The sequence below is a fragment of the Tiliqua scincoides genome, chromosome 7 (assembly GCF_035046505.1).
Source record: "Tiliqua scincoides isolate rTilSci1 chromosome 7, rTilSci1.hap2, whole genome shotgun sequence".
NCBI lineage: Eukaryota > Metazoa > Chordata > Lepidosauria > Squamata > Scincidae > Tiliqua > Tiliqua scincoides.
Genome location: NC_089827.1, coordinates 50,110,696 through 50,135,634, shown reverse-complemented (window position 1 = coordinate 50,135,634; position 24,939 = coordinate 50,110,696). Strand labels below are relative to the sequence as shown.

The 24,939-nt window shown below is 44.0% G+C and overlaps 1 protein-coding gene across 3 annotated transcripts in view; it reads left to right on the top strand.

The window, feature by feature from the left end:
* Positions 1 to 24,939, top strand: part of NT5DC3 (5'-nucleotidase domain containing 3) — a 52,575-nt gene that overhangs the window by 6,743 nt on the left and 20,893 nt on the right. For all 3 annotated transcript variants that reach the window (XM_066634174.1, XM_066634173.1, XM_066634172.1), the window contains exons 2-4: positions 7,437 to 7,621; positions 17,005 to 17,079; positions 19,731 to 19,786. In XM_066634174.1, coding sequence (XP_066490271.1) covers positions 7,437 to 7,621; positions 17,005 to 17,079; positions 19,731 to 19,786 — 316 coding nt within the window. The remainder of the gene's footprint in view (positions 1 to 7,436; positions 7,622 to 17,004; positions 17,080 to 19,730; positions 19,787 to 24,939) is intronic.

Genomic DNA, 24,939 nt, shown 5'->3' with positions numbered 1-24,939 from the left:
ACTCTGGAGGCTGGAAAAGTTTGAGAATAGCTGCACTATAGTATCCTTTTGGATTGTTTGAGATGGGGCTAGATGCTGATTTTTACAGTGGTTCTCATCTTTCCTGGAGGTCAGGCTACAAGAGGTGGTTCTGAAGGATTCTGCTGACTCCTTTGAAAAGCATTATAATTGAGATGCTATGAAATCTTTGTGGCATTTGATTTATGCTGACTAATGAACATGTGCTTGTCACCTGTTGATGCAGCCAAGTGATGAACCTGTATGTATACTGTATGTAGAGTGGGCTTGTGTGTTGGTCTTCTCTATCACCAATTTAGGCTCCACTTGTGGCACCCTTTCCCTCATCCTTGATCCAACATTTTAAGTCTTCTTTTAAATACTGCCTTTAAATCCTTAAAGACTGAACAGCTACATAACCGCTTTGGTTGACTTTTTGGTGTGAAATAGTGGCGATCTAGAAGAACAGGATGCAGTGCAGTTATGGCTCATTATTAAAACTAATGAGAGAAGGTTATGGTTCAATCTGTTTTATCTTAATCGCATGCTGCAAATCATTTAGGGGTTCAATAGTACATGAAGTACTTCTGGACAGATCTATAACATCCCGTGACTGACTATAAAAGTACATATTATGGATGAATACTCCATGAGTGATAAATTTACAGGCTAAAAAGGGAAATTAACATTAGTAGGGTGATTTGAGGTGGAGGTTGCCTATGAAACTGAAAAGTGAGATTAGGTCCTTGTGTGACTCAGCCCTCTTGGAAATAAAACTGCTTCAGTAATTGAGTGCTGTGAAAAATGAATATTTGAAATGAGTTGAGGTAGACAGGAATCCGCTTGAAAAGAGCAAATGGGGGAGAAAATTTTGAGACTTGAACCTTCTTCTGAGCATGTGGAAAACAAGTTAGTCTTGGAACAGATTAAGAAATCTAATGCTGAGAGACAAATGATTACTGTATTTTGATTAGATCTGTGTACAACTGACATTCAAGTTGGATGGATTTAAATCCATCTTTTGCAAATGCCTCATAGCTGTGTTTGATTCTTTTCCATCCAGCCATAGCTCGATATGTGTGAGCCTGATGGGCGGGTTTCTCAAGCTACTTTCTGCAGGAGATGAAGTTAGATCTTTTACTTGGAATAAAACAGCTTGCTTTCTTGGAGGTACTTTGTCCAGGTCTCCTACTATTTCTGATGGAAGAGCAAGAAGGTTGTTTGTGGGGAGCAAATGCACATATGAATAAGGAAAGGGGGAAGGCTTAAGGGGGTGTGTGTGTGTGTGTGTGTCTTGTTTCTCCAAATGACTTGAGTCAAAAGACTCAAAATTTTTAATGAGTCATGATGGCCATGTGTAATGTCTGTTTTCTCCTCTCTCTTTGGCCAGCTGTTGATGGAAGAGGTATTTCACTGCATGTCTCTGTAACTGCATATTTACATGTACAGCTATTTTTGGCCCAGAATAAGGTGTAGAGAACAAAGATGTTCCAGCACTTGGAAATTCCTGTGTTTATTCCTTATTAGGAAATGGATACATGTCTAATAGTTTCCAAGAACTTGCTTGCTCCTGAGCAGCTGGTCTTCTATGTGCTCTTAGTAGGTTGTGAACACAAGATCCTAGAAGAAATTGAGTGCTTAATCCTTAGTAGTTTTTCTTTCTATTAGTGAGGTGTAGATTAACCCTCTTTATCTTTCTTGATTACTTGGCAGTTTTGAAGTACTGTATATGCTTTCTTCTGGAATAGTAGGGACTTAAATGGGGCTGATCCAAGGAGGGGCCATGGGTGTGTGGCCCTCCCAAACTGTGGTGCCAGCAAGGAAGGGCATCCACTGGGATGGGGAGCACTCAGGCATGACTGGGAACCCAGGTCTACCTGCCTGAAGAGGCAGAATGGGAGCCCAGGTCTACCCGGCAGGTCTGGGCTCCAGGTCTAGGTGGGATCCCAGCAAACCTTGGCCATGGAGGCCAGTTCAACTGGGAGCCCAGGTCTACCCACTTGGAAGAGGTGACTCTGGCAGTAAAGTTTTAACTTAAACTGATTGAAAGAAAAACATAATGCAGTGCAGTTCACTTGCAAAATTGTTTGTATCTACTTTCAGAAATGTGTTTATGTGGCACTTTTTTTGAGAGAACTGGCTTAAATCTTTGCTCTTTTTTGCACATGTGTGCGTTGTGGAGGTAGAACTTGCTCTAAGAATCCGGGTGACTTCTATTCTGTAACCTTGAGAATATGCCTTATGAATTCCTTCTAGCTGGTTAAATAGCTTGGGGTGCTAAAGTAAAGAGCTGAAGCTGAATTCAGTAACTTCATCCTTGCATAAGAAGGGAAACTTTAAAGCTTTTTTGACAGTGGAGGCATTGTTTTCTAATAACTGCAGTTTTGCGCGCATTAAATATGTAATGTTAAATATAAAATTAAGATGTCTTGACTGTCAACTGCCATTTTTTTTTCTTTGACCTGAACAGCCTGTGCAAAGCTGTTCTGTGGACAGGAATAATCTTTGCAATCTTGCAGTCTGTGGAGCAGAAAACGGTGTGAATAAGCCCTCTATTTCGTCAGTTCTAACTCCCTTAGCCATTTTTAGCCTATATAATTTGGGAGCGGCATACTGTCTCTAACAGCCCAATCCTATGGGCTGTGAGAGCAAGTGGAACTTGTGTTCCACCGGTGCTTGCTGCTGTAAAACAGCCGTAAAGTGCCTTCTGGCAGCACATTCACTACTGGGGTGCTGGTGGAAAGTCCTGGGCCTTCCTGTGCACATTAATGAACCTATGGAAGCCTGGCAAGGCAGGGTGGAATGGGGCAGGGAAGGGGCAAGACTGGGCAGAGAGGCAGCAGGAGGGGTGGATCCAGCAGTGATGGCATGTGCTGGCTCTTGTTCCCTCTGGCATCAGCCTCCCTACCCCCTTTCTTTCCTTGGACTTGCGCTAGTGATTTTGTTAGTGCAGGTTCAAGCAGACCCATTGCAGAGTGGGAGTCTTATAGATAGGTAAGGTGATTTAAATCCCATTTTACCTCTGAAACCTCCCAACCCACTCCTCCTTCCCCCCTTATTGGATTACAGCACACCCATTTTTGGTGCATCTGCACCAGTGGGGGGGGGGAGGGAGAGGATAGGATTGGGCTCTGAACATGGAGGTAGAGCGATTGCTGGGCCTCTCTTCCTCCATGGGTCTTTCTGATCCCTTCTTAAAGCCATCTAAGTTGTGGATATCATCACCTCTTGACAATATACTTCATAGATCGAATTCTGTTGTGTGAGGAGAAGCTTCCTTTTGTCTGTCCTGAATCTCTTTTCACTTGGTTTCATGAATGGCAGTGGGTCATGGGAGAGAAACCTCTCTCTCTTCGTCATATGTACTAGTACCTGGATCATGTCTCTGCCCTTGCTTAGCTGCTTCTTCTTCCTAAATGAGAGAACACCAAATGTAGCCTTTCCTTATGGGAAAAGTACTCCAGGGCACAGCCAGTGCAGTGTTGCTGCTGGATTGGCATGTGGATAGTATCCTGCAGGGGCCAGTCAGAGCCCACCAGTGGAAAGCATGTCTTCTGGCCATAGGGACAGCTGCATGTATTGGTGACTTACATTGTGATCCTATATGGTACTCTAAAAGACCCACTGTGTTCATTGGAACTTGCTCTAAGGTAAGTGTGTATAGGAGTGCAGCCTTAAAAGCCTTTCCTAGCGGCTCAGTTCTGTTGACACTAGAAAATCAGCCATCAGAATCTTCTCCTAAAAAGGAGATCTGCTGCATTCCTCACAGGATGGGGTGGGCATGGGAAGGTTGATATTGGGAAAGAGATGAAGTGCTTTTACAGTTTAAAACATTCCTTTGTATTTTCAGTTCATTCATATTAACTACTTACCACTTCTATATGGATTGGAATGTGGGAAACTTTTGACATGAGCCACCTAAGTGCAGTTTTAAACACTGTTCAGGTTAGCAGTACATCATTGGTTGTTCCAGCTGTAAGATTATTGTCTGCTAAGCTCCCTGTCATAGGTCTGTGCTCTGCCAGAAGTGTACATCTTGTTCTTATTTTGCCCAAGTGAGGCAGATGCATCACATTCCTGGGCAAAGTTATGACTGTCTCAAAACACTACCTCTATGATTTGCATGCTTTTGCAGATTGTTACTCAGTTCCAGGTTTGATGTGTTGCTTTAAATTTATACGAGGGTCGCCCAGAAAGTAATGCACCACATTTTTTTTCTCAGCCTACAGTAATGGTACGAATGCGAAACTTTAGATATACATTATTTGAATTTTCAGGAGTGCGCACACAAATTTTTGGTTTCTTCAGACAGATAGCGTAGCTGCAGCAGTGTTTCGAAATGGCGTTTGTAAGTGATGTACGTTACAAGCAGTGTGTCATCATTGAATTTCTCACTGCGGAGAAAGAAACTGTTGGGAACATTCACAAACGTTTGTGTACAGTTTATGGAGAATCTGCAGTCGACAGAAGTACGGTTAGTCGCTGGGCACAGAGGGTGAGGCCATTAGAAGGCGGTTCGGCAGAGCTCCAAGATTTGCAGCGTTCGGGGCGGCCATCCACGGCTGTCACACCTGACAAGACGCAGCTTGCTGATGTGCTCATTCACGAGGATCGACGCATAACGACTAGGCAGTTGGCGCTGAAGCTGTCAATCAGCAAAGTGTGGATGCAATCATCCGTGCTCTTGATTACTCAAAAGTGTGTGCACGATGGGTTCCGCGCTGTCTTATGGTGGACCACAAATCTCTCAGAAAAAACATTTCTTCTGAGTTGCTGAAACGTTTTGAAGATGAGGGGGAAGCGTTCTTGTCCAGGATTGTGACAGGTGATGAAACCTGGGTTTACCATTTTGAGCCCGAAACAAGACAGTCGATGGAATGGCATCATCCTCAATCTCCACACAAGAAAAAATTCAAAGCAACTGCTTCCGCCGGTAAGGTCATGATCACTGTGTTTTGGGACTGTGAGGGCGTCATACTCATTGATGTGATGCCAAGAGGCAGCACCATTAATTCTGAAGCTTATGTGAAGACATTAACCAAACTCAAGAAGCGCTTCCAGCAACTTCGGCGCCATAACAACCCAGGTGAATGTTTGATTCAACATGATAACGCTCGGCCTCACACAAGTTTGAGGACTTCGGAACACATCACTAAACAGGGTTGGACTGTGTTACCCCATCCACCCTACAGCCCTGACCTAGCTCCCTCAGACTTCCACTTGTTTGGGCCATTAAAGGATGCCATTCGCGGAAGACATTTTGAGGATGACGAAGAGGTGATTCGCACAGTGCAGAAATGGCTTCGTGACCAGACTAAGGAGTCGCACCGACAGGGCATACATGCCCTTGTGTCTCGCTGGAGGAAGGCCATAGAACTGGACGGAGATTATGTGGAAAAATAGGGAGTGTAGAAGAAACATAGTTCTTTCTTGTGTGTAAGTTTCATTGTGTTCAATAAATGTTGAAGAAGAAAAAATGTGGTGCATTACTTTCTGGGCGACCCTCGTATTTAAAAATATACTCTTCTTCAGCATGGCTTATTAGGTAAGGATTTTCAAAGCAACAATTCTCAACACCCAGATCAGAGTACTGTTGACCTACATTGTGACAAGTCTCTTTAAAGAAATAATTTGGGGGATACGAGCTGTTGTTAGTTTCATTGAAAATCTTTTAGCCTATATACAATAAACTGGGTAAGGGCGCAATCCTAACCCCTTATGTCAGCGCTTTCCAGCACTGACATAAGGGCAATGCAGCTCCAAGGTAAGGGAACAAACATTCCCTTACTTTGAGGAGGCCTCCATGAGTGACAGACAACTGCAGGATGCAGCACATGTCCCACTGGCACCACTATGCCAGTGCTGGAAAGCACTGACATAAGGGGTTAGGACTGCGCCCTAAGAATATTTTCTGTGGTGTTCATTATCTCAAATCCATCACTGATTTCTTCTCTTAACATAAAACCTCAGTGCTTCTCAGTATTTGTGAAAGCAAACTGTTATGTACCTGTGTAAACTTGCAGCCTTTTCTCCTTTATGGGTTAGTATTGGTAACCTTCAGTCTCGAAAGACTATGGTATCGCGCTCTGAAAGGTGGTTCTGGCACAGCGTCTAGTGTGGCTGAAAAGGCCAATCCGGGAGTGACAATCCCTTCCACACCGGGAGCAAGTGCAGTCTGTCCCTGGTCTGTCTCCCTGGCTATGGGCCTTCCTTCTTTGCCTCTTTGCCTCAGACTGTTGGCAAAGTGTCTCTTCAAACTGGGAAAGGCCATGCTGCACAGCCTGCCTCCAAGCGGGCCGCTCAGAGGCCAGGGTTTCCCACTTGTTGAGGTCCATCCCTAAGGCCTTCAGATCCCTCTTGCAGATGTCCTTGTATCGCAGCTGTGGTCTACCTGTAGGGCGCTTTCCTTGCACGAGTTCTCCATAGAGGAGATCCTTTGGGATCCGGCCATCATCCATTCTCACGACATGACCAAGCCACTTTATAGCTAAACTCATTTTTTTTTTGCTGAGTGTTACAGGTTTATTTATAGAATTAAGAGTTCTATCCTGATTCCCCCTTCCAAAAAAAAGCACAGGGTAGCTAACAATACAGCACAACAGTAAAAAAAATACTGTGAAATTACTCCAATTTATCTAACAAAAGCTCCCATGCCCATTCATAGCAGCAAGACATTCACATCTATAAGTATCAGCCTAGACATAAAAAACAGCACAATAGCACCAATAAAAGTATTGCATAAAAATCACATAAAGGATTCAGTGAGCAGAGAATAAGCGCCACACAACACACTTAAATGATAATCTAAACAGAGTCTTCAATTCCTGCCAGAATATCACTATAGAGGGAGTTATTCTTAAATCATAATGGAGGGAGAAGGTTTCACAACTGTGTTGCTGCTACGAAAAAGCCCCACTGTCTCCTGAATTCTGATGGGGCAGTACTCACAGCAGAGCTCTATTGGATGATAGGGCCCTTATCTTTGGATGTATAATGGTAATATAACTGTAATCTAGTGTTTGTAAAACGGTGGGTCGCAAACCAATTTCAGGTGGTTCTCCATTTGTTTCAGTGTGTATTTTATTTTTAATATTTGACTGCATTTAGGGAAATGTTACAGATCTGTACTTTTAACAGCTACTATGTATATGCTTTTAACCATGATAGTCAATGGGTCTTACTCTTGGGTATGTATGGATAGATTGCAGTCTTTGAGATCTTTGGGGAATTTTTTTTTTTTTAAACAGATTAGCAACTGCTTGGGAGGGTTCTTCTTTATTTTAAGTAAATCTTTAAACATTGTAAACTTTTAATTTACTTAATTTGTAAATGTTTCTTGTACTTTCTAAAATAGAATATGTTGACTTTATACATGTAGAAACTTATTCTTTCTGTAAAGTTTGGAATTCTTTTTCTATTTTCCTCCATCTATTCCACAGATTTAGTACCTTCAATCATGAGTAATTTGCTGAATCCAGATGCCATCTTTTCCAACAATGAAATGAGTCTCTCAGACATTGAAATCTATGGCTTTGATTATGACTACACATTGGTCTTTTATTCCAAGCATTTGCACACCCTGATCTTTAATGCTGCCCGGGATCTTCTCATCAATGAGCATCGGGTAAGGTATTTTGTTTCATGTGAACAGGTAACTGCTAAGATGTTTACAACCAATTTCAAAACATTTTTTCTTAATATACCCAGGTGAAAGGGTGTGTAAAGGCAGGGCTTCTTTTCTAATGGAACGCGGGGGGATGGAGTTCCGGCACCTTTTTGCAGGGGCCCCTCCCCTTCGGAGGCATTCCGGGAGGGGGGGAGCGAAACAGAGGCATTCGCTGGGTGGGTGCTGGGGGGTGCAGGGTGGGTGGGCGCCTGGCCCCTGCCTGACCGCACAACGAACCCCTCCCGCCCCATCTTCAAGCTCTTGCCTGAGCCCAGCCCGCCTCCCATCCCCCTGCACTCTACTTCCCTGCGCAGCTTCCAAGGGCGGGCGGAGGAGGGTGGAGGGCGTGGGGGACACGCGCCGATGCTGAGGAGGAGGAGGAGGACGACGGACAGCCAGCCAGGGAGATGGGCTGCGGCACCCACGGAATGCCCAGGTACTGGCTTGGCGGAGGAGGAGGGGAAGGAAGCTGGCTGGTGCAGCCCCTGTGCCAATCTGCACCATGAGCCTAGGCGTGTCTGCTCAGAAGTAAGTCTCATTGTGCTCAATGGGGCTTGCAAGGGTGCATAGCCTTGCAGCCTGAGAGCCCAAGCCTATGCATGTCTACTCAGAAGTAAGTTCCATTGTGTTCAATGGAGCTTACTCCCAGGGAAAGTGTCAGCCTTGCAGCTTGAGTAGACAGGCAGAGGAGGGGCTCTGAGGCTGCAGTCCTCTCCACACTTTCCTGGGAGGAAGCCCTACTGCTTCTAATGGGTAGCTGTTTCTATGTGCACCTAAGGACCCCTCTTGTGTAAGAATTCCTTTTTTGTTCTTACTCCCACAGTGGCTTAGAGTAATTTTACTACATGGAACTCATGTAAGCCATTTTTCGGAATCCATTCACTGCTTCCTCTCCTCGAAGTAGTGCCACACTACATACTACATGCTACAAGTGCACCTGTACAGTATTTTTCCCCATGTGTAGAAAAAGTAGCTAGGGGGAAGGGGATGTGGAGATTGACAGCCCAATCCTATGCATGTCTACTCAGAAGTAAGTTCATCTTTAGGGGGGAAGCACATAAAAAATATTTTATTTCTCCAATAAAAAATGGTTTAAAAATAAATAAATAAATAAAAGATTAACAAGTTGTGAGTTCCTGCACCTTTTATTTTACAAAAAAAGCACTGTGTAAAGGTAATGTCTGAAAGTATCCGCAAGGGTTTTTCAATGAAGTTCTTAGAGCAGAAATGTGCAAGAATCCAGCTTTTTGTGTGTTGGATGCTTTTTGTAAATAAACCATGTGGATATGAAATTCTTTTTTTAAATGAGTGTTCCTACGTGGATATTAAGTGGAACAAAAATGTTTACAGTGAAAGGCCTTCATTCACTGGCTGATCAAGAAGTAACGTTCAAATCTTTAAGATTTTAAATTATTGAAATGAAATTTTAAGTCTGTGAGGACCCATTATTTAGTATATATTGGCAACCTTCAGTCTCGAAAGACTATGGTATCGCGCTCTGAAAGGTGGTTCTGGCACAGCGTCTAGTGTGGCTGAAAAGGCCAATCTGGGAGTGACAATCTCTTCCACACTGGGAGCAAGTGCAGTCTGTCCCTGGTCTGTCTCCCTGGCTATGGGCCTTCCTTCTTTGCCTCTTTGCCTCAGACTGCTGGCAAAGTGTCTCTTCAAACTGGGAAAGGCCATGCTGCACAGCCTGCCTCCAAGCGGGCCACTCAGAGGCCAGGGTTTCCCACTTGTTGAGGTCCATCCCCAAGGCCTTAACATCCCTCTTGCAGATGTCCTTGTATCGCAGCTGTGGTCTACCTGTAGGGCGCTTTCCTTGCACGAGTTCTCCATAGAGGAGATCCTTTGGGATCCGGCCATCATCCATTCTCACGACATGACAGAGCCAACGCAGGCGCCTCTGTTTCAGCAGTGCATACATGCTAGGGATTCCAGCACGTCCCAGGACTGTGTTGTTAGGAACTTTGTCCTGCCAGGTGATGCCGAGAATGCGCCGGAGGCAGCGCATGTGGAAAGCGTTCAGTTTCCTCTCCTGTTGTGAGCGGAGAGTCCATGACTCGCTGCAGTACAGAAGTGTACTCAGGACGCAAGCTCTGTAGACCTGGATCTTGGTATGTTCTGTCAGCTTTTTGTTGGACCAGACTCTTTGTGAGTCTGGAAAACATGGTAGCTGCTTTACCGATGCATTCGTTTAGCTCAGTATCGAGAGAAAGAGTGTCGGAGATCGTTGAGCCAAGGTACACAAAGTCATGGACAACTTCCAGTTCATGCGCAGAGATTGTAATGCAGGGAGGTGAGTCCACATCCTGAACCATGACCTGTGTTTTCTTTAGGCTGATTGTCAAGGCTTGCTCGTTTTAGCAAGGCCTGCCATGATTAAGTAGGAGCCTAATAACCACAATGAAGATGCAGTTTTGAACCATGTATAAAGTTAGGAGTATATGTGTGGAATTTGCACTTGAGGACGGAGGGAGTGGGGTGGAGAAACTCAACTATAGTCTCATTCCCAAACAAGAGTTGTTCATACTTAACATTTATATAATACTTTCTCCTTTTAGCATGGGAGTACATCTTGTATATTATCTCGATGTAATCCTTATGACAATCCTGTAAGGCAAGCAGTAGTAGTTCATGGTGCAGTTAGGGAGCTGAGGCTAGGACGGAGTAGCTTGTCTGAGGCAGTAGTGTAGCCAGAGGGGGATCACAATGCTAAGTACTGATGGTGCAACAACTCCCTGTATAATTGGCCCCTCCCCCTTCACCATTGGAGCCATACTGGGCAGCGAGAAATGTGTAGGAAACACCTCTGTGTTGTTCTCGGTGCACAGTATGGCTCCAACAATGAGGAGGAGAGGCTGATTACATGGTGAGTTACAGCACCATCAATATTTACTATTGTGACCCCCCCTTCTGACTACACTACTAGCCTGAGTACACCTGCTGAACTCATGGCAGAGGTGTCATTGAGCCAGGGAAGTTCAGATTCACAGTGCAGTTGCCCTACTTACTGCATTCTAACAGCTCTTGTGTTATCACTGCAGCCGCTATTCTCATACTTTGTAGCAATGGCGTAGCTCAGGATTGCCCAAACCCCGGCCCTGGGGCCACATGCGGCCCTCGAGGCCTCTCAATGCGGCCGTCAGGGAGCCCCCAGTCTCCAATGAGCCTCTGGCCCTCCGGAGATTTGTTGGAGCTCACACTGGCCCAATGCAACTGCTCTCAGCGTGAGGGCGACTGTTTGACCTCTCGCGTGACCTATGGGATGAGGGCTCCCTCCACTGCTTGTTGTTTCACTTCTGTGCAAGACGATTCATTCATTCATATAAGTTCCTCTTTAATATATTCATTTATGTAAATTTATTCAAACTTTAAATTAAATTAATTCTTTTTTTCCCCAGCCCCCAACACAGTGTCAGAGAGATGATGTGGCCCTCCTGCCAAAAACTTTGGACACCCCTGGCGTAGCTAATGAACATTTAGCCCTGTGCAGAGCTCAAAATGATGCCCCAAAAGTGATGTTACAACCGGAAGTGATTTCACGACCAGGCTTTTTAAAAAGTGCAAATGGGGGGGGGGAACCTGCCTCCTTTCCCCAGCATCTCACCACCCGCTTGATCTGCCACCTCCCCTCAGCCAGTGGCATAGCTAAGGCATCTATCTGCTACGTGGGATCAAAGAAGATTTTGTAGTCCCCCTCTATGACAAAATCAAATTTAATTAAGTAAATAAAAAAATGTGCCCCTTATTGATTAGAGACACTGTGCTGGGATGAAGAGGGATGGTTATTCTCCCTCTGCTAAATATAAGAGGAGTACCACTTGAAAAAGTGCCTTTTTACCAGTTACCAGGAGTAGCTGTATGATGATACATGGAAATGAGAGCTGACTCGTATTGACACCTTATTGATTCCATGCCGTCTCATAATAACATCTCATTGGCTTTCAGAAAAATCAGTCTCATAGGTCAGGAAATCCTCTTTTTTGTTCCTTAAGGCAGTTGTGTTTTTGTTTTCTAGTTAATTGGCCACAACTTTGGATGGAATAAAGTTATTCAAATGACATTTGTTTCATTGCATTCTGCTTTAAATTACCTTTCCAATGATAAATAACATGATGGTATTATTCGCACATACCAAGATTTTCACAATTTTGGCCACTATTGTCAAGTTCAGCTTGTTGTCCCCCTAAAGCTTGTTGCCCATTGTGACCGCTACCCCCTGCACCCCCTTAGCTATGCCACTGTTCTGTAGTGCTTATTGCCAAGGTGGACTGTTCATCAATTCCTTGATAAAGCATGCATTCCAATTATGGTAGTTGCTATGGCAATTAAAATGTATTAGTTTGCAACTAAATAGAGTCTAGGAGCATAATCCAAATTCTTTAGTCATGCAAATTCATTTATGTATGCTTGGAGGTGAGATGAGTGTCTGCTTGGCAGTTTCTATATATGTAAGGATACCCTAATCTATTTGAAGGCTGAAGCAGCAATCCTCTGCACATATATTTGGAAGCACGTCTAGTTGAGCAAAGTGGGGTTTGCTTCTTAGTGTGCATAAGGTCAGGTAATTGGTGCTTAAATTTCCCAGGAGTAAGAGTTTGGCAAAATTGGCAAAACAATGTGTTTTGCTTTTTGTTTAAAATTTCCAAGCTGTTTGGTAGGCATAGAAATTCATACTTTGAGTGCTAAATAATTAGCTCAGGTAAAGACATAACATAAGATTTTAAGATCCCCCCCAATAAGTTTTCTTGATGATCCTGGAGCAATATGGGATAGCATCTCCTGAATTCTAGCAGGTCTGTTGACATCTTCCTAGTTTCTCCTTCAGTTGGAACTTTGCAAAACATAATATAGAACACATGCTGTATATATGATGATCTCAACAGTCAGATTTTTTTTAAAGGTTCTCTTTCACAGAAAGGCAGCCCTTGTCCCATGAGTTGACAATGGATAGAAGGCCTCTGCTTGATTAAAACATATAAGACTTGCTTCCTAGCATGCATACTGGGCCCAGATTGCTGTATGACATTGGTAGACATTCAAATATTAACCCTTCAGTGTTCATCAAGAATAATTTTAATGCTATCTAACCTGAGTTCCTAGTGTGGTAGTGTGTTGGGCACTTCCAATGTTGCATTTCAGTCCAAAGGTCAGTGACTATATATATGTATCCACATGTCTATAAATACATCAGGAGTAGTAAATAAGAGTCCATCTCTACACATAATTACACTTGTGTAAATCTTATTTATTATAAGTCTATTACGATTAAGTCTAAACTATTTGTGCTATTTAGTACTGGGGTAGAAAAACTAAATTATGTCCCCCCCCCTTTTTTTTTGAACTTAAATTTTCTGCATGAACTCTATTTTTAATGTGCTTGCTGTGGTTTTAGAGATAAGTGAGAAATGTTAAAACACATAATGTATTCTGTGTGTTGGTGGGGGCTGTATGAGTGCTCTGGCAAGCCCTACCCCACAATCATTTGAGTACAGTATTTGTCTGCAGCACAAATGCTGTACCCAGGGAGAGATTCTCGGCATAATTAAGGATATTGGGCTACCAGTGTCCCTAATCATGGGGAGATTGTCTTCCTGGATACACAGTTCATTGGTGCAAGCACTATGCATTTGGTGGGGAGAGGCTTTGGAGTGCTTGGGTTTCGTAGTGGGGCTTGCTTGCTGTACACCCTTGCCACTCCTAACGATTTGCTGCCTCCACATGCTGGAGGGAATGAATATATAGGACCAGTGCTTTTTTTGTGTTTAAAAAAAAAAAAAGGTGCAGGAACTCACAACTGTTAATCTTTTATTTATTTATTTACTTATGTATGTATGTATGTGTGTATGTATTTATTTATTTATTTATAAACCATTTTTTAATCGGAGAAAGAAGTAATAAGATACAACTAGACGTAGTCAATAACCACGCACACGTCCATCCCGTGTGAGCTCCCTGATAGCAAAAGCACTCCTGCCACAGCTGGAGTGAAACACCCCATTTGTTTAGGTGGGGAGGGGCTCCATTAGGCTATAGGAAACTCTCTCCATTGGGCTATAGGAAAGTCTATAGTTAAAGTGTTCAGAACTAATATATAAGGTCTTGAGCCCAGCTGGTGGCCATCAGCGACTCAAGTATTAGTTCCAAACACTTTGAGCCTCAGAGCTCTTATGGCTCAATGGCTAAAGTGTTAGTCTGTGGAGCCAGAGGCTGGGGGTTCAAATCCCTATGAGGAAGAAGTTTTTTTTTTTTAGGTGGGGAGGTGCTCCATGGCTGCAAAATATAAAGGTTGGTTGCCAGTTGCCAAAAGGGGGGCCAGTTGAGGCTGCAAAACTCCTCAAAGTTCAGTCCCAGGCAGGCTTTTTTTTTACCTTTTTTTTTTTTTAAGTCCTAGGTAGGACTTAACCCACAGCCTCCAGCAGGGGGCTTACTCCAGGAGCTTAACTGTGGGTTAAGTCCTACCTGGGACTTAAAAAAAAAAAAAAGCCTGCCTGGGACTGAACTTTTGCAGCCATGGAGCACCTTCCCACCTAAAAAAATAAATAAAAATTTCTTCCTCATAGGGATTTGATCCCTTAGCCTCTGGCTCCACAGACCAGCACTTTAGCTATTGAACCATAAGAGCTCTGAGGCTCAAAGTGTTTGGAACTAATACTTGAGGTGCTGATGGCCACCAGCTGGACTCAAGACCTTGTATATTAGTTCTGAACACTTTGACCATAGGCTTTCCTATAGCCCAATGGAGAGAGTGTTGGGCTGTGGAGTACAAGGTTGGAGGTTCGAATCCCTCCCTAGCTAGCAGTGTGGGGCGGGGTGGCGCAGGGAAGGAAAAAAGGTGGGGACTGAGAGGAGGGGGAAAAAAGGTGCCGGTGCGTTCCATTACTAAAAAGCCATTACATAAAAAGTCCATTACAAAAAAAGTCCATTACATAGGACTATGGAATAAATTTCTCCTATAATACAGCATACGTTACAGTACTGTATAGAGCTATGGTGGAGTTTCTCTGCATGTCTGTTTCTCTTGCCTAGTTGATTTTGAGAATAGTTTTAAATTGTAATTCTTCATTATACCCTGAGGTGGTTGATGTTTACAACGGAAGGCTCTAATCTAGGAGCTAAATTAACGTTGGATAATTCTGATGAAGTGGTAAGATGACAGGCATCTCATCTAGTAGGAAGCTGTGAAAATGGGAAGAAAAAGCTGTGAAAACTTAAGCATTTTTAATAGAATATTGTTTAGCAAAAAAAATTAGTCCCCTTAACTGTTGCCTCCTGGAAGACATGTTAAAAGGATATTTTCAGGACTCACAAGTTTAAAAAGAACAAATTATATACTTTGAATGATTTGCCTTATTTTAGATAAGCATATACAATTTGCAGTCTTTTGTAGGCTTTAAGTGTTTTTAAAATATAGTTTGGGTTTGTTTGTGGCTTTCTTTGTGTGAATGGCATGTGGTGGGGAAGTAGAGGTGTGGAGGGAACCAACAGCCATGTCGAAAACTGAAGTCTGAATTCACCTTCACAGTGCTTGTTGTGGTCATTGGGGTCTGACAAACCCTGCTTTTAGCCTGGGCCAGTGCCTGGCTCCCATGCACTGCCCGGGAGATAGCTGATACAAACGTGCCCTAAGGCACAACACAGAAGGACAGAAGCCATTGAGCAGGTCCAGATCTGAATACACCCATAGGGGCTGCCAGGGTGTTTGAATGTTAACACTCCATACTCTGTATGAATGCACCCCCCTGCCCCCCCAAAAAACACCCAGTTGATAACAGGTTAATCAATTTAATTTAGTACAGTGGTTAAGGTTGCACCAAAACAAAAGGCAAATTCAACATTACAGAGGACACTTACATGACTCATGCAGTTGGAAAATAACCAGGACTAGACAGCGACAGACCTCCCCAACCCCGTGCCAGGGGCAAAGGTCCCTGATGGCACCCCTGGTGGGCTATCGCTGCCCCCGCACAAAAATCCACCCCCCTACTCACCTGATGCTCAAGGAGCCTTGCATGACCCAGGACTGTGTCGGGGAAACCTCTCTGAGGTTCCCTGATGCTATAAATTGTGCTTCCAGGAAACTGGAAGCACAGTTTCTGCCCCTGTCGGGAGCCTCAGAGAAGCTTCGGTTGGGTCCTAGCAACTCACGTCCAGGGCTTTTGCCCATAGAAGTCTATGGCATGTCTGCAACTGGTACTATATGTCCTACATTAACTCTCATCCCACCTCAACTTTAAACCTTATCAATTTCTTCAGCTTATCGCATCCCTTAGCTGAGGCAACTACTCAGGTTAAAAGAAGGAAGGATTCTCTCCACAACCCTCTATTATACTTTCAAACACTAAACAATTCCTTCCCCACTGCCTTTAGTTATTAATCTCTCACAGCTGCTTAATAAGCAAACTGCTCAAAGTAGAATCAAACCTGAGCTTAAATAGCAGCAAGACAAATTTTTATTTAAAGGGGAATTGGGTCAAGGTCCAATACATTTACCTATTCTTCATACAGGGCTCGACATAATAATAATAATAACAACAACTTTATTTTTACCCCGCCATTCTCCCCGAAGGGACTCAAGGCGGCTTACAACAGGTTAAAACAGATTAAAAACATAATTTAAAAACAGATAAAAGCATATTAACACATAAGGTAAGGAAACAACTGTTCCTTTACCTTGAGGAGACCTCTGGCTGCCTCCCTGGTCTTGCAGATTACAGTGGGGCCATTTTGGTGCCATTCTAATGATGCACGGGCAGCCTCATTAGGCTTGGGCTGTGAATCCGTTTCAGTGGAGGGTCAGCTCAGCCCATATCCCTTTACACGAAAGTACAAGGAAGAAGCTTGAAACTCTAGATTTGGGCACAATCTGTGCGTTTTCAAATGCATCGCAGCTTCCAAGATCTTCCACAGGGTATTGCATCATGCAAAATCAAGGCAGAACTCTTATGTACTGCTTGTATTCTGCTTTCTAGGACCACTGTTGCAATAAACCTGGTGATCATGACATGCCTTTCTGGATAAAATAGCAAACAAATGAAGAAATTGTTGCCTTTCTTGGCTATCCAATTTCAGTGGACTGTGATGCACAGACCCTCAGTCACCTGTGAGCTCTGTCATAAAGGGGATTGTCATAAATTTTACAAAGAGTGGTACTAACTTGGGTCTTAGAGATGTTCTCTCACATGTACAGTGCCACAGGAGATAAACTGAGTATTTCCTGTTGCAGATAAGAAGGCAAAGGATTCCTGGACTTGTTTTGATAAAATAGCTCTTATCCATTTTGCATATACTTAAATGAGTTTTGTATGTTAACGTAACCTTTTTATTCATAATCCTGCCAGTATCCTGCAGAAATTCGGAAGTATGATTATGATCCCAGTTTTGCAATAAGAGGCCTTCATTATGATGTACATCGGGTAGGTATAAATGATTTTATTTGAAACGTTGTTGCATATAATATATTATTGGCCTTCTCCAATGTATGATTTGTCAGGAAATTCATTTCTACTTCTACAGTTTGTTATTTGTAATTGACTTTAAATTGTTGCCAGGAACCTTTTTTTAAAAAAAAAAATTTTTGCCTTCTGAATTGGAACGGAATATCTATTTATGCGAGATTTGGTTTCTAACAGCTTTGCAAACTCAATGACATTTAGTTAAGACAATAGACAATTTGTTCCAAGTTGAATGTAATGATGCTGTTCATACTGGATGTCCAATCACAGCTGTTAACAAGCATGTCCTTTTTCTGAAATGAGAGGGGATCTACACAATTGACCGATTTGCTTGTTTTATCTGTCACTATTTTAATGCTTGAATGCTACCCCATGTCAAAAACTCATAAGAGCCCTGGTGGATCAGACAAAGCATCTATCTGTTCCAGCATCCACAGTTTTACATGACACACTAGATCTTTCTGGAAAGCCACTGAGAGGACATGACCTCAGTTTCTTCGCACGTTGCCTCTCCATTTGTAACATTTTAGGCACCTGTTATTTCTCAGCATGAAAGTTCTATTGAGCTATTGTGACTTATAACAGTTGTATTACCTTTTCATAAATGAATTTTATCCACCCCAGACAAGTCTATCTCACAGATAAGTCAAGGGCAGGCTTTGAGCAAAATCATGGAATTTGCCATGACCCTTGGATAAGTCGGGGGTTACACTTGGGGGGGGGTGTCTGACTATAGCTTTGACTGAATTAGCCGAAGGCCAGATCCTGAAAAATAACTTACCACTAATTGTTACTTAAGAGCTGTACAGTCTCTAATTTATTAAAAACATAGTAAAAGATCATTGGATACATTTTTATTCTTTTTTAAATTCTGGTCTTCACCACCTTTTTGTAAACACTATCAGAGTAAGTGCACTGTAAACAACATACCAGTAAAACAGTGGTTCCCAACCTGGTATTCACGTACTCCCAGGGACACTCAACAGGACCTTTAGGGGTAATTGAAAAAGAATGGCATAATGGCAGAAAAAGGCAGGTCGTGCTCCAGAATGCCTTGCAAGGACCAGCAAGCCAGGAAGGGAGGTAGCTAGCTGGCTGTGAAAGCCCCACCAATAGCTAGTTTTTGGTCATCATCTATGAACCAGTGATTGTAAACCAGCACAGTAAAAAAGCTGAAACATAATATGGAAAGTGATCAGTCACCCAGAATTTCTCATCACACTTCTGGAGCAAAACAGTGCAAAGGCAGCCTTCTGTTCTTCAAACAGATAAAATGAGAAAACACTGTGATGAATACATGAAGTCTGGGCTTTCGTATAGAGGAGATAAGGGCTTGTATTATTAATTACTTTTTGCTAATATGAAGGGTACAATTTATGGAAATGGGCTGCCAAGGGATATGCAAGTGAAAAAAGCAGGGAACCACTGCAGGAGATCCATGAATCAAATCCACCTTTAAGGTGTCTGGTGTGTTAAGCCAGAAGCTCTACGTACAACATACAACCCATAACACATAACTGAAAGTGTGCAATTCAGTTCACAGCAGAGAGATGCTGCTGCATATATTTGCAACCCTTTTTACTCAGAAGTAGACCCACTGCTTTCCATGGGAGTTATTCATAAATAATGGGGCACTGAATTGTAGCCTGGGACTTTGCTTCAAATGGAAAGGAGGATTCCATCCTGGAATTGAAAAAACAGATCTCTGCTAAAGGCTTGCATTTAGCAATACAACCAGGCTGCAGCAGGGTTTGCAAAATGGAACAGAGGAGAATAAAAAGTTAACTTTGGCTGGAATTTTCCAGCAAAGTTACTACAGAAACTAATCTCTGCTCAGGCAAGAAGCTTTTCAGAGTTGAAAGGCTCTGTCCTCTGATTGACCTGGAGATAAGGCGAAGTGATAATTGGAGCTTAATTACTTGGGAAAATTTTTATGTACTATATGTGTAATTCCCTTTTAGAGCCAACTGAGGGCCAAATCCTATGCAACATTTCATTACTGATTCAGCTGTGCAAACAGAGCATGCACTGCATCCTGTGGGGAGGGGGCAGTCACAGAGGGCCTCCTCAAAGTCAGGGAACATTTGTTCCTTTATCTTGAGGCTATATTGCAACTGCACTGGTACTGGAAAGTTGGATCGGAGTGGGCCCTGAGCCAGTGGCCATCACTGTTTGTGTTCTTGCTGTGTGAAGTACCACTTGTCTGAATCTACTGCTGATCAGTTTCACTGAGTGATGAGAATAGGGAGAAAATTTCCTGTTTCTTGCATAACTTTGTATGCCTCTGTTATATTTCCCTGCCCTTTGTCATCTCTTTTTTTAAGCTAAAAATCTCAAAATATTCTAGGCTTTCCTCCATCAGGGAGGTATTTCAACTCTGTGATCCTTTTGGATACCTTTTTTCTGCACTAAAAATGGACCTACCAGAACTATGCACAGCATGCCAAATGTGGCTACATGATAGCTTTTATTTATTATGATACTGGCTCGCTTAGTTTAAATTCTTCTAGTAATGCATTCAACACTGAGTTGAAGTTTTCATGGTTGGTTGCTTTGAAACTTCTTCAAAAGTGCTTTGTGAAACTTTATCTGAAATTTATTCTTATTTCAAGGCATTACTGATGAAGATTGATGCATTTCATTATATTCAGTTGGGAACGGTGTACCGGTGAGTCCAACTTGTTTAGTTTGTACCAAATCTTTGCCATGAATAAGTGGGGGCCTCTGGGAGCACTCATGTAGTAGCAGTACAATACAGTCCATAGGCTTCTGTGTTATATACTCCTCTGTAGGAGGGTTGCAACAATGCAACAATAGCGATTTTAGTGGTTGAACTCCTTCTGAGGTTGAAGGAGAACTGGCTGGCCACTTGGCACTGACCAATGTTCCTGCTTCCAGCTGCTAAATTGCAATAGAAGGCTGCTAAAAATACTCTGCACTTAGCAATTGATCAAAGCTACACTGGCACTAGCTTTTATATATGTTTCAACATGGTTTTTGTCATTGTAAAAATATCATATTGCTGTTTGAAATACAACAGTAAACATAGTGTTAATTGTGTAAGTGGGAGCTTTTATGTTCCTTCAAAAGTGTGCAAGCACATGAAAAATCTACCTGGAAAAAATAAATGAATCTGCATGGTTGCATTTTTATCAGGTAGGGAAGTTGCTGGCCCTCTTAAGCAGCCTGTCTTAAAAGCCGAAATATTAGCTGATACACACTCTTAAAAATCAAATCAAATAAGGGGTATTGTATATACTTCAATCATAAGCAAATCACTGAAGTATCTTGTACTCAAATCTATAGTATGTTTATCCTAGCACTTAAAAATACCCATTAAGTAGACTTCTAGTGGCTAGTGCTGGTGCCAGGTTCTTGTGGGCCGTAGGGCAGTGTTTTGCAAACTGTGGGTTGGGACCTACTAGGTAGGTCATGAGCCAATTTCAGGTGGGTCTCCATTCATTTCAATATTTTATTTTTAATCTATTAGACTTGTTGCTACCATGGGATGTGACTGCATTTGGGGAAATGTTACAGACCTGTTCTTTTAACAAGCTACTATGTATACTCTTTTTAACAATAACAGTAAATTGGTCTTACTGCTGACTCAGTGTAGGTAGGACTGCAGTTTAGCATTGTTAAAAATTTCCCTGCTTGATGATGTCACTTCTGGTTATGATATCACTTCCGGTGGGTCCCGACAGATTCTCATTCTAAAAAGTGGGTCCTGGTGCTAAATGTGTGAGAACCACTGTTCTAGGGCAAAGCCCTGCTATCAATCTTCTTCCTTGGCCCTCCCTGCCTAATCCTTGAAGGTGGACTGGGTATTACTGCTCCCACTGGGACTGATGGTTAAAAGTTCAGCCCAGTCATGGGCATCCTTTGATAGGCATTGGCCACCAGTGTCAAATTTAGGTGGCCTCTGCTAGTGGCAAATATGCTCTGGCAAATGTTCAGTGTTAGAAGTTGGCAACCTTCAGTCTTGAAAGATTATGGTATCATGCTCTGAATGGTGGTTCTGGAACAGCATCTAGTGTGCCTGAACAGGCTGATTCGGGAGTGACAATCCCTTCCACACTGGGAGCAAGTGTAGTCTGTCCCTGGTCTGTCTCTCTGGCTATGGGCTTTTCTTCTTTGCCTCTTTGCCTCAGTCTGTTGGCCAAGTGTCTCTTCAAACTGGGAGAGGCCATGCTGCACAGCTTGCCTCCAAGCGGGACGCTCAGAGGCCAAGGTTTCCCATCTGTTGAGGTCCATTCCTAAGGCCTTCAGATCCCTTTTGCAGATGTCCTTGTATCGCAGCTGTGGTCTACCTGTAGGGCGCTTTCCCTGCATGAGTTCTCCGTAGAGGAGATCCTTTGGGATCTGGCGATCATCCATTCTCATGACATGACCAAGCCAATTCAGGTGTTTCAGCAGTGTTTATATGCAAGGGATTCCAGCTCGTTCCAGGATAGTGTTTGGAACTTTGTCCTGCCAGGTGATGCTGAGGATGTGTCGGAGGCAGTGCATGTGGAAAGCGTTCAGTTTACTCTCCTGTCGTGTGCGAAGCAAGTCCATGACTCGCTGCAGTACAGAAGTGTACTCAAGATGCAAGCTCTGTAGACCTGGATCTTGGTATGTTCCGTCAGCTTCTTGTTGGACCAGACTCTTGTGAGTCTGGAAAACGTGGTAGCTGCTTTACCGATGCATTTGTTTAGCTTGGTATCGAGAGAAAGAGTGTTGGAGATCGTTGAGCCAAGGTACACAAAATCATGGACAACCTCCAGTTCATGCGCAGAGATTGTAATGCAGGGTGGTGAGTCCACATCCTGAACCATGATCTGTGTTTTCTTCAGGCTGATTGTCAGTCCAAAGTCTTGGCAGGCCTTGCTAAAACAATTCATGAGCTGCTGGAGATCTTTGGCAGAGTGGGTGGTGACAGCTGCATCGTTGGCAAAGAGGAAGTCAAGCAGACCTTTCAGCTGGACTTTGCTCTCAGTCTGGAGAGGTTGAAGAGCTTTCCGTCTTATCTGGTCCGGAGATAGATGCCTTCTGTTACAGTTCCAAAGGCATGCTTCAGCAGGACGGTGAAGAAAATCCCAAACAAGGTCTGCGCAAGAACACAGCCCTGCTTCACTCCACTTCAGATGTCAAAGGGGTCTGATGTGGAGCCATCAAAGACAACAGTGCCCTTCATATCCTCATGGAAAGACCTGATGATGCTGAGGAGCCTGGGTGGACATCCAATCTTGGGGAGAATCTTGAAGAGGCCGTCCCTGCTGACCAGGTTGAAAGCCTTCATGAAATCTATGAAGGCTATAAAGAGTGGCTGTTGTTGTTTCCTGCATTTCTCCTGCAGCTGTCTAAGGGAGAATACCATATCAGTGGTGGACCTGTTGGCTTGGAATCCGCACTGCGATTCTGGATAGATGCTCTCTGCAAGTACCTGGAGCCTCTTTAGTGCAACTCAGGCAAACAGCTTTCCTACAACGCTAAGGAGAGAGATGCCACGGTAGTTGTTGCAGTCACCCCTGTCGCCTTTGTTCTTGTACAGCGTGATGATGTTTGCATCCCTCATGTCCTGAGGTACTCCACCTTCTCTTCAGCAGAGACAGAGTATTTCACGCAGCTCAGTGACGATGATCTCTTTGCAGCATTTTAGGACTTCAGCAGGGATGCTGTCTTTCCCAGGTGCCTTGCCAGAGGCAAGGGAGTCCAGGGCCAGGTTAAGTTCTTCTAGGGTTGGTTCACTGTCAAGCTCCTCCAACACAGGCAGGTACTCAATGTTGTTCAGCGATTCTTCGGTGGCTACTTTTTCTCTGGAATATAGCTCAGAGTAGTGCTGCACCCAGCGTTCCATCTGCTGCGCCTAATCCTGGATGACCTCGCGTGTGTGATGCGCCCAATCCTGGATGACCTTCAGGGGGCAATTTTCTTCTGTGTTGGACCTAGGGCCTGCTTGATACCATCATACATCCCCTTGATGTTGCCCGTGTCAGCTGCTATCTGTATCTGGGAACAAAGCTGGAGCCAGTAGTTGTTAGCACATCTCCTGGCAATCTGCTGGACTTTTCTGCGAGCCGCTTGGAGGATCTGCAGGTTGTGCTCACTGGGACAGGCTTTGTATGCTGCTTGAGCTCTCCTCTTTTCCTCAGTGACTGGTGTCAACTCCTCAGAGTGGGCTTCAAACCAGTCTGCTGTCTTGTTGGTCTTCTTGCCGAATATGGACAAGGCAGTGTTGTAAACAGCATTCTTGAAATGTTCCCATCTGTTGGGTGCATTTGCATTGGCCGGGCCTGGAAAAGTTTCTTCAAGGGCTCGTGCAAATTCCTCCACTTATCCCTGATCCTGGGTCTTGCTGGTGTCAATGTGAGGTCTTCCTTCCTTTTTTGTGTGGTACAGTCGCTTTGTTCGGAGTTTCACTCTGCTGCACACCAGGGAGTGGTCAGTGTCGCAGGCAGCACCCTGATAACTGCTTGTGATCTTGATGCTGGGAAGGCTGGAGTGTCTGGCGAGAATCAGGTTGAGCTGGTGCCAGTGCTTTGTTCTTGGGTGTCTCCAAGAGACTCTATGTTGGGGCTTCATGTTGAAGAACGTGTTGCTGACACAGAGACCGTGATGGCAGCAAAACCCTAGCAGGCATTGGCCATTTTCGTTCATCTTCCCAGTGCCGAACTGACCTAAGCAAGTGGGCCACGAACTGTGATCAATGGCTGGTTTATAGGGATCTTCTTGATAGTGGTGGCCAAGTCATCGTAGAATTTGTCTTTGGCTTCTGCTGGAGATGACAGAGTCAGTGCATATGCACTGATGAGAGTGACAAGTCTTGCTGATGACTGGAGCTGCAGGGACAAAATTCTTTCACTTCCTGCAGTAGGTGGGATGATGGCTTCCTGCAGGGTATTTCTGACCGCAAAGCCAACGCCATGTTCCCTGGTTTCGTTTGGTGGTTTTCCCTGCCAGAAAAATGAGAAATTTCTCTCCTTGACAGATCCTGAATCCAGCAGCCTCATCTCTTGAAGGGCGACAATGTCCATCTGCAGTCTGCTCAGCTCCATGTCGATGACAGCTGTTTTGCGTGCGTCTATTTCTTGCAGGTCATCAGAAAAGCCAGTTGTCATTGTCCTAACATTCCAGGTGCCCAGCTTTAGGGCAGGAGTTTTTTTTTCCTGTTGCCTGGTGCAGAGTTGTCGATCCGCTTGTCGGTTTTCATCCTAAACCCCATGCACCCCATGAGGTTAACGGACCGTGGCGAGGCAGCACCTTACTGGTTGGGGACTGCCCAGCTTAAGTGGGCAATAGGTGCCCAATGAGATGCAATGATCTCCCCCACCGTCGGAAGCAGTCCCTGGCATCACACCAATCGAGCGAAGACTTATAACCGGTAAACTGCTGCTTCCCGTGTTATGTTGACGCTGTATGGTGAAGTTGGAGTGTCCTCTCCAATGCATGAAGCCTGGGTAAAGTAGGTATGGAGGATAGGCTGTTTCTCGTGCAGCAAGTCCCCCCTTTCCACGTCGCTGGAATGGTTCAATGGAAAGGCAGAAGCCAATACGGTTGGTTCTAGCGGCGTCACAGGAGTTGCCAGAGCCGCGAACTGCCTCAGGGACTCTGGCTCCGGATTTTGCCTCGGGGTTGACTCCTGAAGCCTTTTCCGTAACTGGATATAGCCACAAGGCAGTGGAAGTTTGGGATCAGAGTTTTCCTTCTCTTAGATGAGCTGCCTTCCCAGGCTGACAAGTTCCGTCTACCTGGTGGCTGTTTAGTCACCTCTTACGACAAGTACAGTCGAGCTGAGGGCCTGTTCTTATCCCCAGCCCCCAGGGGATGATGTTCAGTGTA